General features: G+C 43.6%; 1 protein-coding gene across 9 annotated transcripts in view; it reads left to right on the forward strand.

The window, feature by feature from the left end:
* Positions 1 to 17,833, forward strand: part of SOX5 (SRY-box transcription factor 5) — a 786,737-nt gene that overhangs the window by 570,653 nt on the left and 198,251 nt on the right. For all 9 annotated transcript variants that reach the window (XM_053407448.1, XM_053407453.1, XM_053407449.1 and 6 more), the window contains one exon: positions 17,354 to 17,526. In XM_053407448.1, the coding sequence (XP_053263423.1) occupies positions 17,354 to 17,526 (173 nt within the window). The remainder of the gene's footprint in view (positions 1 to 17,353; positions 17,527 to 17,833) is intronic.

The following is a 17,833-nucleotide window of genomic DNA, read 5'->3' on the forward strand; positions in this document are numbered from 1 at the left end:
TTTACACAAACGTAAATAAATGTAAAGAAATGGAAGGGAAAGCAAGTAATTAAAAATCGCTGTTTGTTGGAAAACAGAAAGGGGTTAGAATAAAAAGGAACAAATGAGTTACATCAAACATTGCTTCTTCAAATTGCTGTGATTGGGGTGCCTGGGAAAATAATTCGCATGTGTTTAAAACCTAGACTTGTCCATCAGAATGAAATATTCTGCCACCTTTCCAGCCTCCCTCACTTGAGATCAGGGTGTTTCCTTAGTCAAATTGGTTTCGCCTTAAAATACACACACTGCAGTCCTTTATTTTAATAGCAAAATGCAGATTTTAGGGATGCCTCTGTCTACAGAGTGATTCAGGACATTGGGGAGACTCTGACCTGATTGAACAAGCCTTGTTGACATCACCATCTGATTTGGGGATAGGAAAAACCTCACTTGCCCCATCCCCGTTCCCATCATAATTTGGACCACACACGGTGCTGATGCACACCTCTAGAATCCACTTATCTTGATTCTTTGTTAGTTGTCACCTCCACTCAAGTATTTGGAGAGCCACATTTTTGGAAAACAACCCCATGTCACCAAGCTATTTCCCTACCTTTCAAATATTCCTATGATAGGTGAGAAAAGGCCTGCGAATTACTGTGGGGAGAAACCGCTTGACCTCAAGATCTTGTTAGTGGAGGTTAAGCTACACCAGACAAGCTTAGTGGGGGGTTAGACTGTGCCTTGAGAACATTTTCTTCAGTGGTTGCAATGCTGTCATGGAAAGAGCAAGATCAGAGAGGCGACAGAGCAAGGTCTTCTCACTATTGTCATTCCTGTAGATGATAATAGCTGTGATTTCTTGCTCACCTGAACCATTGCATTCTGTGCTGAATCCCAATGAGGCAAGAGAGCATGAGAAACCCAGAAAGTGGACCAATCTCTGTGTGGATACAGCCAAGAAAACCTGCATTGGAAATAATAGGTTGGAGCCAGACATCATCATCATCATCATCTTCTTCTTCTTCTTCTTCTTCTTCTTCTTCTTCTTCTTCTTCTTATTATTATTATTATTACATCACCACCACCACCACCATTAATTACCAGCCCTTTCACGCTATGGTTCCAGGGTAGGTTACAACAATATAAAATACAATATTAGATACAGTATAAATATTTGCAATAGGAGGAAAAATGCAATCACAAAATATAGTTGGTTCCTGAAAATATATATATCCCAGGGCAGGAGTATCCCTCCTGTCAATCCATTTGATAACTACGCTCCATATTGAGATTTCATCCTTTGGAGGAGTGTGGTGTGTTTTCATGTTTCAGTTATGATTCCTGTGATGGGATTCCTGTGAAAACATGTTGTGTGGATGCTGCCAATTATTCCTGGAAAAGAAATTCGGAATTTGTTTCTGCTCTCGAGGTTATTGGCATGCAGTAGCTAAGCTGGCACCAGGACATCTTCAAGGGAAATTTCCAAGGCAGGAATGGGGGGAAACATGTTGTGAGAATGTTTTTTCACCTGTGCAGAGTTACTTGAGAACGATTTTGGATGGTTCTGCCTGGATTTTTTTGTCTTTATCACTGAATTATACATTAGTCATAAACACAGATCGACGTGCATCGTAGGTGAAGGCTGTTTTCTTTCTCCCCACAATTTGGTTGCCACCACACTAGGCATCGTATAGCTCAGTCCTATGCATGTTTACCCAAAAATGTGATCATTGCTGTCCCTGCACAGCTTTGCAATTTTAATAGTTTACAAAAGGAAGGAAATGCTTACAGCGGTGAGAGCGAAAGAGAGTCTATCAGGAACTTCTTGTTTCAATTCTGGATTTGTGTGTGAAAGAGACAAATGGAAAAATCACTGTAAACATCATATGTGATGAATTTCACAGTGACAATTCATGTTCGGCAATGTTTTCCATATTTATTAGTGAAGCCTTGATATTTCAGATCTGCTAGGTGTGAAAACCTGGTGTGTATAGTTTGCTCTCCAGTCTACATATCTGAGGCTTATCTAGCCATCACTGGACTGCTTTCATCCCCCCCCCCCCCGCCAATCACTTGAAAATCAATGACGCTGGTCTTAGTTTAAATTTTGCCAGTAATAATGGGCATATAAACCTATCAGACTGCTCTGTTCTTTTCCCCCTTTGCAAGGGTGGAAAACTGCCAGCTTTCTACATTTCTGTAGAACACAGGCAATTCTACTCCCAGGGTGAAATCATACCAGAATTTAGCAATTATATAAACGTAGCACTAAATGCATTAATATCCTATTTTGCAATATTCAAGATTGAGCCCATTTTTGATGGTGGTGCCACAAACATTCCTGACCATTGCGGGTGGGTCTGATGGGAGTTGGAATCTGACAACATAGGGATGGCAATAGGTTAGCCATCCCTGCTCTAGAATGAGTCCAGTAGCTAAACATACCCAGTCACACCTGTGTGTGTGTGTGTTCTACAAACAACAGCTTAGAAGCAAAGAAAGAGAAGTTCCCACATAGCGGGGGGGGGGAGGGAAAGACTGAGGTGGTGGGACAGCCCCCCCCCACAGTGAATAATTATCTTGATCAAAACCCCACATTAAAGTTGCAGTGTGGGGAGGCACAAAGCAAATGTCTGTCTTTTCTCTCTCAGGTGGACAAATAGCAGCTCTTGGGAGAGATGATCTTCATCAGGAAAATATTGCAGGCAAAACAGTTGCCCTCTCTTCCTTATACTGCTGTCCCAATTCAACACATACACCATAGCTGTTCTTAATTGTGGTGGGAAGATCTGTCAATTTCAATATCTCATTTTTAAAAAAGCATTTTGAGTTCAGTTCTCCATATTTCCACAACAGTCTGCTATTTTTTTTAATGAAGTCCTAATGAAATTGCATCAACATTTTAGTACAATTTATCTTAATATGCATAATGCACTTCTGTATGCTGTTTTCATGAATACACACACACAGTGATACCTTGGTTCTCGAACTCAATCCATTCCACTTCCAAAATGTTTGAAAACCAACACGCGGCTTCTGATTGGCTGATTGGCCCCAGAAACAATGCCGACAGCCGAGACGGACGTTTGGCTTCTGAAAAATGTTTTTAAACCGGAACACTTACTTCTGGGTTTGCGGCATCCAGGAGCCGAAATGTTCATCAGCTAAGCCCTTCGGGAACCGAGGTACCACTGTGTGTGTGTGTGTGTGTGTGTGTGTGTGTGTGTGTGTGTACACGCGCGCGCATTTGTATACACACTTTACCATAGTATATGTGTTTTTCTATACATTGCTTAGATGGAAAACTTATTCACAAAATTTACAGCAGTGCAAAATTCAAAGGATTTTGGTGCTTCAGTTCACATTTTGTTTCAGAAAGTATGAATTAAGTAGGTTTGGGAGATTCCATTGCAGATCTCCCATGTAATGTGCAGTTTGGCTCAAAGGGTACCTTTGCCTCCCAAGTCATAGGTTTCACCAAACTAGAAAGTTTCGTATTACTGGGACGAAATTGACCCTCAGTCTCACCTGCTTACAGTTGGTTTTGACTTGGAAAATGTCACTGTGGTAACTCCAGATTTAAAAGGAACACCACCAGAATTGAGGCCTCAACACGCCTAATCTTAGTTCATTAAATCCCATTTGGCCTGAAATAGACGTTTATTTGAACAGTATAGCTCTGTATCGTGGAGCGTAGAGGACATCAGTAACAGGTACTTATGTCAAGCTGTGTCTAACATATGACAGGCCTCTAGTTTGCTGAAAACTAAACCCTTGTATGCTAGTGTCACCAAGATGGGGCAGTGGGTTCTCTTTGGAGAACGCTCTTACAACTGCCAATAATGGATTAAGAGAAATAATCCATTCAGTGATACTATAGCTCATCAGAGCCTGTGAATTAAAGACATATGTTATGTAGATTCGATGTATGGATTAAAAAGGATAATCTGTTAGGTGACATACAGAAACTTGAGATAAGTGGGCTAGGCAGATTCTGTATACGGATTGCGACAGATAATTCCATTTAAGTAACACTGGACAAGTTGAAAGACAAGCAAGGTGTTTTTTGGGGGGCAGCGCTCCGGTTATGAAGGGTAATCCACTGCGTGACACTTGGGATCTTGTAATCAGGGAACTGAAGACAAGAAAGCTACAAGGGTTCACCACATTTCCCTTCGGAAGAGGAGGAGGAGGAGAGAGCCATGATAAGGAGATTATTCAAGAGGACAAATGTTGGTTTAAACCCTTTAGTTAATACTGGCACAGATTCCCTGGGAGATGCTGTAAAGCAGCATGGCCCCAGAGTAGCTATGTGAATGTAATTTATTTGTTCTTGAGGAATTTTTAATGCATCTCTCTCTTTTTTTGCCAGATGTGTCAGAACTACTGGCTTCTCTTTTAATGATAGCTTTGTGGCTGTTGTTTTTTTCCAAATGGGGGACAGGAGAGAGAGAGAGAGAGAGAGAGAGAGAGAGAGAGAGAGGAGGGGCAGAGAGATTCTTAATCAAATGAGGTAGGATGCATGTAATTATTTGTCACTCCTTATGATACATTCAGTGTTTACTGCAGCCCATGCTGTTTCTTCTCCCTTGGCTTCTCTTTAATGTATTTGGAGTTGGTAATGGAAGGCATCTGCCTTGGGAAGGCTCTCGCCTGAGAAATATTTCCAGAGGGGGAGAGGGTGTGAGGAGGGGGACACCTCCAAGAGCACGCATGGGAGGCTCTGCTTTAAGGAGGGGCTCTGCAGAGCCTGGAGGATGTGGTTGTAGCCCGGTAGTTAGAGGCCTGGGAATCTGCACTAAGCCTCTCCCCAGCCATATTTCCCTGAGGTGAAGAAGAATATTCTTCTCTGGGAAGAATAAAGCTTAAGCATACAGTTCCCCACCTACTGCTTCAACCTAAACCTTGCCCTCACTATCTTGCATCTGTTTGGCAGAGTCACCAGCCCCAGGCCTCGGCTGAATTTGGAGAAGGGTCGTAGCTCAGCACCAGTTTTGCAGGCAGCAGGTCCCCATCATCTACAGGTGAAGCTGGGAGGGATTCCCTGTCCAAAACTCTGGAGAGCTGCTACCAGTCAGGGTTGACTATTGTTGTAAACAAAAATTGCCCTTTTCCCTTATGGGGTATCCAAGAGCCCATATAGAGTCCTTACACAGGTTCCCTATTGGTAGGAGAAGATAACAGAGGCCAACCAGAGAATATTGAGAAGCAAAGCAGCTAGTAAGCTTGACCTTTATTGAACTCTTGCAGCAGGGTGCTCCCCTCACCAGCAGGAGAGAGGAGGAACCCAGAAAAAATGGTGTGCAAGGCCTCATAAAGACTTTTGAAATTGCCACCCTGTAGATCAAGACCACCCCCAGAAACATCATACATACATCACAGAAGGGGTGTAACCTAAGACCACCCCTCAGATACATCATACCTACATCACAGAAAAGGCGGTCTTAAAACAGAAATTTGAATGTTGTTTTTCTCCTGTCATTGTTTATCTCCTGTCTGGCAGGTTACTTGATTGGTTTGCCTGGGGAGCCTAGCCAGTCTTTTGTAATGATAAATACTTAGTTCCTGGGCCAGGTCATAGGCTCACACCCTATTCAAACACAGACATACCCTTAAGGCAGGATTTGTGAAGGAAACGACAATGGGGAGGCTTTTCCATTTTCCTTTGACCTTGCAGAGAAAACATTTGGTCAGTTTGGGACAGTTTGGGAATCAAAATGGTTCCAGGTTGGTCTTCCTGTGCTGATCTATGTATGTGCTTGGTTGGTACACTTATGAACATTTAACATATATCTAAGACCTCAAAATTCCTATCATACTATGCTGGTAGACAAATGGTCTGGCTGGGAATGAGGTCTGTGTTCAAGTGGTTTTGAAGATGTTGAGTTTCAGGCACTTGGGTGAGGTATGGTGGAGAAGCAAAAACGAAGGAAACACCATTGAAACCTGTCTAATATAACAGGTACCCTGACTAGGGGAAGCTGCAGTAGCCCATAACATCTGGACAGCAGCAGGTTGGCAAATACTGCTTTGCTGAAGTACTTATATTTGCATAGAACCATCGCATAAGTATTCAGTGTGTATAGATTAGAATGAAGAACATCCATTAAAGGAAAACACAGTTGGAAACATCCAGTAGCAGAAATGTGTGTGGATGTATTAGGAAGAGTGTGAAATCCATTCTTCTTTACTTAAGCAGGCGAATTGCCCTGAGCTGTACTGAAACATCCATCACAATAAGCCCAACAAATTCTCACTGTCTCTAAAATCTTCAAAAGAGACAGCTCCTGTTAGCTGTCCTAACAGAGCAGTGCTGAGCCAAAATGACTCACTTTATTTTGTGTTTCCTTTCATGCCTTTCCAGAAGCCTCGTTTTCAGCTGTTTCTGGCACTCGCTGCAAGCACCTTCTTGTTGTTTGGATGTCCTCCTTCTCCTTGTCCTTTTTGCCCTCACAGCCCTTAGCCTCATTTGCCCACATTGCCATTTTAATCTGATTGGCCGAGGCAATTTAGAATTTGATGGTGATGATGTCATGGCCCTGCGCCTGATGTAATGATGGATTTACCTGTAAATGAAACCACTATTTGGATCTAAAGACATTGTGGGGAAAGAAAGGCTGAGAAGATAAGAACAGGTGAATGAGACCACAATCTAATTCAACATACTGTTTCCACAGGGGCCAAAACCTATACCTTTGGGAAGCCTACTGTAAGCCAATATTTATGAGGACTTCTTTGCTTTTTAAAAAATAGCATGCTGATTTGGAAATGTGGAGAACTGAATTCATGACTGGGGAAAATGAGAAACTAGGAGAAACTGAAACTGTCCGATTCTCCCATTCTTATTTATGATCTTGGCACTCAGCTTCTGTTAATGTGGTCCCAGACCACATTGCTTTCTAACAGCTACTTGCCGGTTCATGTTCACCCTATGTTTTTGCCTTGAATTATTTTTTTAGTTTTTTAACATGTATGGATGTATGTTGATTGGCTATGCCAGATATACTGCTTTAAAAATGAATATCAAAATTAGAGAATAGTTTGCATGGGCCTTGGTGGAGTGCTGAAGGGAAATCAGATGAAACTATTAACAGCATACTTTTTAAAAATAAACACACAAATCTATCCCACTTGTGTGTTGTTTTTCAAAAGAGTGTTTCAATAAGGATAACTTTGTGGAGGTGGGCACAAACAATCCTTAGCATACTTGTCTTTTTTGAGGGGGGGACGACGACAAAAAAAGGAATGTCATATTTTATGCCACGACTTTAATACAATGTTATTGCATCTGTCTAGGTTTAATAATAGCACACTGTACTTTCTGATGCTTCTTTGAAAGATAGACAATAACAATTCAAAAGCCATTTACTTCATTACTCTGACAGTGAAATGACTCAGAGGTAGATTTAACTGTTTTTCTGTGTATATTTTGAACAGCTGATGGATATTGTTTCTGGGCAAAGACACAATTCAGCCCAAAGCTAAGCACTTTTCAAATCCCAGTGACTTGAGGGTGCAGGGCATGGTTGGTGAATACTGATGCCGCAGTATCGCTAAAGAGGGGTTGACCTGATCAGACCCTTGATAGGGAAACAACTGGGGGATGTGCGCCTTTTCTTCCCCACCCCACTCCCCTGTAAATTCAATAGGAGAGAATGAGGGATGCATTTAACTCACTTCTGGAAATCAGTCAGACTTAATAGTGTTTAATTTTGGTCGGATACCGGCCCTCGCTGTTAAACCTGGCAGTATTACAGAGATAACGAGAACCCACTGTGGTGTTCAATAGCTCAATCCACAAGACGAGCAATAGGCTTCCCGGAGGTATCCCTAAAACCTGCAGCTACTTCTGTTAGATTTTTCCCATGTTGTCAGTCCTCTCCCCCATAATGCTCTCTCTTATCTTTGGCACGGGTTCATGTTAGGGACGCTGCAGAAATCCATTGGGTTCACTTTCGAAAGTGCACCTTGTTGTTCTGGTGGAGCAGACAATTATCTCAAACCTTCCTCATAAACCAAATTCTACCTGGCATTGGCATCTGTAATAATTAGCAGCTAGATGTGCAGCCTGTTGTTCAAGCTACACAGAGAGGGGAAGATCGGAGACTGCGTTTGCATCCAAGGCCATAATCTGAAGCACCAGTGATGGGGAATCTATGGCGCTCCAGATGTGTTTGGCTGCAACTCCCAACAGCCCCAGCCATCATGGTAAAAGGTGACAGGAGTTGTAGTCCAGCAACATTTAAGGAAGAGAGGTGCAGGTCTCCCATTCCTGTGATACATACTTACTCCCAGGTAAACTCAATGAAATTTTCTTCTGCATAGACATCACCACTGCTGTCTTCGCTGTGGAAGATGCTTTCACATGCACATCCCCACCCTCAGCTGGTACAGCTAATCACGCATGAACATTTATTTTTATTAAGAAGCAAATTCCATTGGGGGAAGGGAATCCTAAGAAGGCTTAGGATTGGGGTGTTCAGCCACTTTTAATTCAGAAGGGAAGACATTGTAAAATCCTCAGGGATTGTGAAATGAGTGTCTTCTCTCACAAACCCATTTTTTAACAACTAAAAATAAATGCAAAGCAACATGAAATTTAGCAATAGGGGGTTGAAAGAGCAGTGAATAGGCAAATACAGATTTTCGTTGTTTTATTCTTAGCATCAATTCCCCACACCCCAAACATGATTGTACTAACAAGCAATATCTCTATGAGGAATGTCCTGATCAGAGAGGCATGGGGACCTGTTAGTTAAGACTGAACCTGGGTTAAGCCAGATGATCAGGCATGCAGAACTTGTGGTCCACCAGCCACTTGGGGGCAACCCATAATCTTCTCAACTTCTCCTTTTCTTACTGCCTGTCTGGAGCTGAAACCAGTGGGAAGGGAGTTCTCCATTATATATAGCTGGTGGGTTTCACTATGCTTGTTAGGCTAGTGACAGAACACATCTTTGTATAAATAGGCCTTTAGTTCAGTGACTGGCGCCTCCAGCTATTGGGGGTGGGGCTCAGGTGTGGGAATTAGAAGTATCCCTGCCTCAAATCTTAGAAAGCTGACTCAGAGTATTAAGCGCTGGCTGAGATGGATCGGTGGGTGACTCAGCATAATATAGCTTCATACGTTTCCTGCTACGTAGTGAAATGGGACGTATTTCTGACAGCAGGGCCAGTGCAAGAAGTTGTGCCATCTGAGCTGGCAACACCTTTGCCACCCCTCACCCTCTTCATTGTGGCAGAGGCAGCCCCTCATCTCAGCTTATTTTTGTTGGTTTCTTGTCCAGCTAGTTTGGCAGTGACGGAAGCACCCCTTAGAATGCTCTCTCTCGCTCTCCCTTGCTAAAGGAATGATTTGGCGGAGTCTTCCCTCAGAGCTAGGCATTCTTGGTGGGGTGGCTATGAAAGTGCCTGTGCTGCTGACATGAATTCCTGCAGTAGCTAACAATGCCTAATATCAGGGATGGCATAGTTTTTAAAATTTATTAACAATTTCAACATAACAAATTATCAAAGTAAATCATCTTCATTATTTCCCTCCAATTTCCCACCTCCCCCACAAACCCTCCCTCCCTCCGCCCTGTCACTTCCCTCAGCTCCTCTCTCTGATTTCTCAACCTATATTAACTTCTGCATATTGTAAAATTGTTGTTGTTGTTTAGTCGTTTAGTTGAGTCCGACTCTTCGTGACCCCATGGACCAGAGCACACCAGGCACTCCTGTCTTCCACTGCCTCCCGCAGTTTGGTCAAACTCATGCTGGTAGCTTGTAAAATTGTACACATCCTTATCTGTCTACTATGCATAGCTGTCAACGTTTCCCTTTTTAAAAGGGAAATTCCCTTATTCCGAATAGGATTCCTCGCAAGAAAAGTTGACAGCTATGCTATGTTAACCCTCAATAAATTTGTGTATGTTTATTCAAAACCTGCCAAGGAGTCCAGTTCATTTTGTTGTCTTTTTAAATAATTTGTAAAAGGCTCCCAGTCTTCTTTAAAGTCACAGTTGTCCTTGTCTCGCAATTTGCAATTTGCCAGTGTGGTGTAGTGGTTAAGAGTGGTAGTCTCGTAATCTGGGGAACCGGGTTCGCTTCCCCACTCCTCCACATGCAGCTGCTGGGTGACCTTGGGCCAGTCACGCTTCTTTGAAGTCTCTCAGCCCCACTCACCTCACAGAGTGTTTGTTGTGGGGGAGGAAGGGAAAGGAGAATGTTAGCCGCTTTGAGACTCCTTAAAGGGAGTGAAAGGCGGGATATCAAATCCAAACTCTTCTTCTTTTTGCATGTCAATTTCGCCAGTTCTGCATAGTTCATCAATTTCTCTTGCCACTGTTCTTTTGTCGGGGTTTCCTCATTCTTCCATCCTTGTGCAATCAAGACTCTTGCCGTTGTTGTAGCATACATAAATAAATTCTTTATTTTCCTTGGGAGTTCTTGTCAGGGGTGGCATAGTTTAAATTTTAGGCATTGTTAGCCACTGTGTCAATGCTTAGGGGTGCTCTCATGGCCACTCTGCCCGGAATGTCAAACTTTGAGAGAAGGATCTCTTGGGTCCTTGCTAGAGCAAGGTACGGGGTATGTTGGCTCACTGGGTGGGTGGCAACAGGGCTGGCCAGCAAAGACAAGCAGTGAACTGAGGGAGCACCAATTCATTACCTCGCTTTTCCACATGGAAGAGCCAGCCGTGTCTGGTGGTTTCTGAATGGACAGCATGCAGAGTTTTAAGGAATTTGGAGGGCACAGCTGAGGTCTCTGCAATAGGAAGAATATTCATGGAGTCATAGAATTGTAGTGTTGGAAGGGTCATCTAGTCCAACCCAATCTCAACTTCTTCTTTGGCGATCACTCATAGCCAAGTAAGATTGTCTTCCATAAACACGGTCTTAACAATGAGTCCATAAGTGACTGTGGAGGCCAATTCTGTACCCACACGTCCTTCCACAGTGGGGACATTGGTTCCCGGGCAGGAGTTGATCATGGTGTGGATTTGCCAAGCGTGCCTTCCTCTTAGCATGTTTCTCCCTTGCGTTCTGAGTTCGAGTGTCTTCAAAGCCTTTGGTAAAGGCTGTTCTCCAACTGGAGTGCTCTCAGGCCAGTGTTTCCCAGTTGTCGGTGTTTATACTACAATTTTTTAGATTTGCCTTGAGACAGTCTTTAAACCTCTTTTGTTGACCACCAGCATTACGCTTTCCATTTTTAAGTTCGAAACATCCCTGACAGATGGCCATCCAACCTCTGCTTAAAAACCTCCATGGAAGAAGAGTCCACAACCTTCCAAGGGAGTCCATTCCTCTGTCAAACAGCTCTTACTATCAGGAAGTTCCTCCTGATGTTTTGTCAGAATCCCTTTTCTTGTAACTTGAATCCATTGGTTCTTGAGAACCTTTTTTGTGCCAACAGTCCTATGCAGCTGTTTATATTTTCTTGATTAGCCAGCCATTCCAATGGTTATTTTGTATGGTTTTATAACACTTTATGTTCATTGAGTATGCTATTGGACACTACCTTGATGTTCTGTATGAGCTGGCAATATAGAAATGTTTTTTCATAAATCAATAGTTAGGATTTATATACTGCTTCAAGTCACTTCATGCGTTTATCATTTCATCAGTGCTTACAACAGCTCTGTAAGTTTGGCAGTGCTACTGTTACCCCCATTCTGTAGAAGAAGAAGAAGAAGAAGAAGAAGAAGAAGAAGAAGAAGAAGAAGAAGAAGAAGAGTTTGGATTTGATATCCCGCCTTTCACTCCCCTTCAGGAGTCTCAAAGCGGCTAACAATCTCCTTTCCCTTCCTCCCCCACAACAAACACTCTGTGAGGTAAGTGGGGCTGAGAGACTTCAAAGAAGTGTGACTGGCCCAAGGTCACCCAGCAGCTGCATGTGGAGGAGCAGAGACGCGAACCCGGTTTCCCAGATTAGGTGACTACCGCTCTTAACCACTACACCACACTGGCTCAGAATAGAAAGGAGGGAGTGAGGCTGAGAACCACAGACCAAAAGACCCCTCTCGTTCAGCATCCTGCTCTCATAGTGGACATTCTGACACTTCTGAGAATCCCACTAGCAGGGTATGAATACAAGACCTGTCTCCTGCCCCTGTTCTGGTTTGAACTGGGTCTTTCTTCCCCGCCTTCTGCAACTCTCATTCCTTGGAGTCCTGAAGAGACGTTGCCAGCGAATGCAGAAGCACAGGAACCCGTGGTGAAAAATCAGGGGGTATTGCAAGGATAATAAGGGATGGAGGGACAGCTTAAAAGCTTAGGTTCAAAGCAGGGACGTCCCTGTCAATTAGAGTAACTTGAGGGGTATGTTTGGAGGTATTATATTTGAGCTCATCAAGCTTGTCTCTGTCGTCGTCTTCAGCCTTGAGACAAGAGGGAAGGGAAAGCGGGAGCGCTCTCCTGTTTTCCTCTGCTGGCGATGTGAGCAGGCAGAGGCACGTCATACTGTGACAACCTGCCAATCAATAGGTTGGCTGCAAATACATTAAGCCTTGGTGCGCCTTCCCCATTTCAGTTAAAAAATAAAGTCTCATTTTGATAGTTGAGTTGTTCGCACTGGAGGGCTGTGTGCCTGTGTTGGCATAGAGGCGCATGTGTGTGCAACTTGGCATTTTACCAGCCAGCTTGGGTAACTAAAAAAAGAAATAGCCTCAATTTCAACCTGTCATTTTTATACTTTCTTAAGTTGATCTGCATCTTCGGCTTCTTTGTTTATTTATGTATAATTTATTTACTTTGCATTTATATATTTCTTTATTTACTTTGGCTCCCCCCCCCCCATACAAACTGACCCAGCCCCTACACTTGTCCTCTAAGTCTCTTTTCTATGTCATTCTTCCCAGAAAGGTTCGGAGGGTGGCAACAAGACAACAGGCCTTTATTGTGGTGGTTCCCCACTTGTGGAATGTTCTCACCAGACAGGCTCGCCTGGTGCCATCCCTACGTGTTTTTAGAAGGCAGGCAAAAACATTCCTCTTTAACCCAGGCCTTTGGCCATTAAAGGAACACGTGTGGCGCTGTGGGTTAAACCACAGAGCCTAGGACTTGCCGATCAGAAGTTCGGCGGTTCGAATCCCCGCAACGGGGTGAGCTCCTGTTGCTCGGTCCCTGCTCCTGCCAATCTAGCAGTTCAAAAGCACGTCAAAAGTGCAAGTAGATAAATAGGTACCACTCCAGTGGGAAGGTAAACGGTGTTTCCATGCGCTGCTCTGGTTCGCCAGAAGTGGCTTAGTCATGCTGGCCACATGACCCGGAAGCTGTACAGCGGTTCCCTCAGCCAATAAAGCGAGATGAGCACCGCAACCCCAGAGTCGTCTGCGACTAGACCTAATGGTCAGGGGTCCCCTTACCTTTACCTTTGGCCATTAAATAATCTATGGCCCATGAAAGTGTGTAGGGTGGGGAGGGCTGTTTATTATTGTGACTATTTTGCTACTGGGCTGTCCGTCAGTATGGTTTTTATAATGTTTTGTAAAGTGTGGTATATAAATTGAATAAATACAGCTACTTCTGCTACTAATTTATATCCCCGTTTTCCTGCAGTGATGCAGGAAATTAATTACTGTTGTTTGAAATGGTACACTTTTTAAAATTAAATGTAGATGGCTGTTGTTTGAATCCAGGAAGATATGCCTAACATATTGATGGAAGCAGAATTTCAGTACAGATATTTTAAAATTAAAAAAGAAAAGCTGAATGTCCATCATCATCCAAGCCCTTGATTCTAAGGCTATCAGCATTAAATAAATAAATACATTTAATAAATATATAAATAAATAAACCAGACTTGATCCAGCTAAATGTAGCCATAACTAAGTCCTATTGAAGGTAATAGCACTCTTTAAGTTAGTTACGATCAAACTTGTTACATTGGGACGTAGTCAGAGTGGCTGACTTTAGATGGAACGGCATCAGTGTGGAATAGTGGATGGGCCCCATCTGCACTTCTATATTTAAAGCCGTATCATGCCACTTCAAACAGTCATGGCTTCCTCTGCAGAGAATTCTGGGAAATGTAGTTTGTTATAGGTGCTGAGAGTGAGACCAGTATTCTCCCTCACAGAGCTACAGTTTCCAGAGTGGTTTAACAATGAACCCCTCTTCTTGGGGATCTCTAATAACAGTAGCTCTGTGAGGGGAGAATATTGGTCTCCCAACATCTCTTTTGGTAATGCATCTCCCCTTTGGGGCTGACGTATAAGTGACCATCCCATGCAGAAGCCTTCTAGCAGCTTTGGGGTCTCACAGGGTTGGGGGATGCTGCAGGAGAGAAAGAATGGGAAAATACACCTTTCTTTCCCCCCCGTCCTAGTGAAATCTCCCCTTAGCATTAAAGGGCTCAAGTTTAGGATCAGCTTCACACAAAAGCAAGCACTTTCTTAACATGATTTTTTTTTTTTAATCCAAACTTAATTCCTTGGTAATCTCCTGTAGAAACCACTATCTTATTTTTGTGTGTGTGTCCCTACTTCACCTTCACACGACCAGCCAATTTGCTACTAGAGGAGGAGTGGCGGTGGGTCCATTTTAACTCCACTCTGACTTTTGTGATTTCAGGTTTTTCCACAGACTGTCTTATCTTTTCTCATACTCATCCTGGGTAGATTAAGGGGGCTACGTATATTTTTCAGAAGGTCAAAGTTGATCACAGATCACACCATTGGAACCTGTGGTGTGTGCAGGAACACAGCTATTATTGCATGCTAAGAAACGGATTTTGCGTGTGTGGAAAGGTCTCTTCTGCAGACGTGGAAGGTGAATTGCCTTGGGTCTGCTGGCAAATTCTGCATTTCTTCTGTCTTCAGATTTCCACTTCTCTGTTCTACATGCTGTTACTTATCTTCCTGCCGAAGCATTTATATAACATCAAACATGTTTTACGACATGAAGGCCAATGGTGTGACTGCTTCTGTATAGCTGATCTTGAAACTGAGGAATTGCCCTTTTAGGAGAATTCCAGCTGTAGCATTTGGTGGGGGGAGCTGCTAATTCCTTTTGCATAACAACTCTTTGGATGCAAAGACTTGTAACAGACACTTCAGTCTAATTGCGTGTCCAGGTGGCAAACACATTGCAGCAACGACGCCTTGGTCTCCGAAGGCGTTTGAAGTGAAAACTGCAAATTAGAAGGGTTCCCTCCCTTTCTCTTAATATTTTACCATGCGGCGCTGTTCCCTTTCACACAAAGCTTAGGGAAACTGTAAATAAAGTGTTATAGTTTCATCCCACTGATTGCATTTCTAGCAGACGTCATGAGGACCGCTTAGTACGAGGCAAGATGAATTTCTGACACAGAAACGAAATTCCATGACTCCTATGTGGTGACAATCATCGTCTGCAGCAACCACTCTTTAGGCAGTAATGCCCTAACACAGGGGTTGGCAAACTAAGGTCCGCAGGCTGGATCAGGCCCAATAGCCCTCTGGATCCGGCTCGCGGATTAAATCCATATCTATCAAATTTGAACTTTCTGAAACAATATGAGAACCACAACGCAGCCGTCCTACAAAAATTAACTGAACTTTGCAATGCAGTTTTCCAACCAGGACTTATAAAAAATGCATATATTGGGGGGCAGTGTGCTTCAGATGTACACATTAGTGAAAATAACATAAAAATGCATTATATTAGGAAAGTTGTGGACATTAAGAAAAACAGCATACAAAAATGTGTTTAGTCGCGCTAAATTGCTGACAGATTTTCAAAGTAGAAGAAACTAAAATGGACAGGTCTTTCCCCCTCTAACACTTGACAATGCAGTTCAGAAGGCCTTGGCTTTCGTGAAGATTTTCATGAGGAAATGTGGAGAATTTAAGATTGGAAAAATGAGAAACTGAAAGAAACTGAAATTGACAGATTCATCTAGACCCCGTGTGACATATAAACAATGGAATGCTCACTGTTGGAAGACCTCTTGGTTTTGGTCAGGCAGAACAGATTTGTTTCTTCCAATAAGCCTTCAGGGGTAATTTTGGATAATTTGAAGCAATTGGGTTTTTTGACTGATGAAGTTTTGGCAATTATATGTGTTATTTCTATGTCTTGGTTTGTGGTTTTAGTTTTCAGCTTGTTTTTATTGTTGATTTTGTGTTCCTGACTGTCTTTGAGAATCAACCTAGTTTTTCCCTGGCAATAAGTTTCTCAAGGTCACACAAAACTGTGTGCAGGGACATCATCTAGGGCTGAGCCCTTTTGGCCCTCAACAAAAGGAGGGTGCTGGAGGTCCCTAGTGCTCAAAGGTGGCAGAGGAGGCCAAGTGCGGAGCTGAGCACTGTGTGGCTTCAGTGGCTGGCTCCTTCTCCTCCTCCTCCTCCCGCCCCAGAGCAGAAGGAGCAGGGAAGCAGCCCCTGGCTAGTGGTGGCGGCAGGAGTAGCAGACAGCCATCGAAACTGTACTGCCTCTGCTTTTGGTTCTGCCTCTGGCTCCTCCTGACGTCTTGATGTCACACGCACAACATTGGCCCATCCATTCTACCTTGGAAGTTAGCGCCTCTGGGTGTCTGTGAGCATCTTTGTTTCTCTACACTGCAGCCTCCCCAGGTGCCCACCCTTCAGCTTAGAGGAAGCCACTGTGAGATATAAAGCCCTTGGGGAGAGCCAGTGTGGTGTAGTGGTTAAGAGCAGTAGACTTGTAATCTGGGGAACCGGGTTCGTGTCTCCGCTCCTCCACATGCAGCTGCTGGGTGACCTTGGGCTAGTCACACTTCTTTGAAGTCTCTCAGCCTCACTCACCTCATAGAGTGTTTGTTGTGGGGGAGGAAGGGAAAAGAGAATGTTAGCCGCTTTGAGACTCCTTCGGGTAGTGATAAAGCGGGATATCAAATCCAAACTCCTCTTCTTCTTCAGATCAGAAAGTGCAGGCAACCAGGGAGGCTACAGGGTGCTGAAGAAATGATTCATGAAGAGAGAGAGAGAGAGAGAGAGAGAGAGAGAGAGAGAAACACACACAACTACTTCACAATGATAAAATCAGCCATGAAAATCCTAAAAGAAATTTCCTGAAAATGAGACAGGAAAAAAAATGGAAGCTGCTTTTTCCAGGGAGGAAAACTTAATGAGAAATTGGGAGGCAGATTTTGGCACAGCGCCGTCGTACAGGGAGGCCACTGTTATTGCCCAAGTATTTCTAGATCAGGACACTTGGATGAACAGCAAAGACAGGGACAGAATATTTTGAGTAAGTAAGTAAATAATGGGTTAGTGTCCTGAACATATGTCTGTGTGGCAAGATGCATTTTCTGCCGTGCCTTACAGGAGCTGTCCTCTTGGAACGGTACCCAGTTCTTGCTTCTCATTCTCTCTTCTCTTCCCCCCCCAACCCCTCTCTCTTCCCCCTCCTCCCCTTACCTTTTGTCACCATATGATGCTCAGGGACTCCAGAGAGCCTAGCTGAGAAAGAGAGGCAGCTCATGGGCATGATCAATCAGCTGACCAGTTTGCGGGAGCAGCTGTTGGCGGCTCACGATGAGCAGAAGAAGCTGGCAGCCTCACAAATTGAGAAGCAGCGCCAGCAAATGGAGTTGGCCAAGCAGCAACAGGAACAGGTGAGTGATTATTATTAAAAGGGACTTTTAATCTAGTCCCCCTCTTTAGTGTGGGAGGGGGGGACGGAATAGTAACACTCCATTAACATATCCTTATTTTAAGGAGGTGTGAAATATTGCAGGATCCAAGCCCAGGAATTAGTTTAGTTATTTATTGGAAGGATGGGGGGGCAGGGAATGAATGAAAAGTTGGCTAAAATACATGAAAAAGTATCCGTTAACTTAGAGAGAGTGTGTGTGTGTGTGTGCGCGCGTGCGCGCGCGCACAAATTAGCAACTTTAAGCATTTCACATTATGGAATTGTTA

Source organism: Podarcis raffonei, chromosome 10 (genome assembly GCF_027172205.1).
Source record: "Podarcis raffonei isolate rPodRaf1 chromosome 10, rPodRaf1.pri, whole genome shotgun sequence".
NCBI lineage: Eukaryota > Metazoa > Chordata > Lepidosauria > Squamata > Lacertidae > Podarcis > Podarcis raffonei.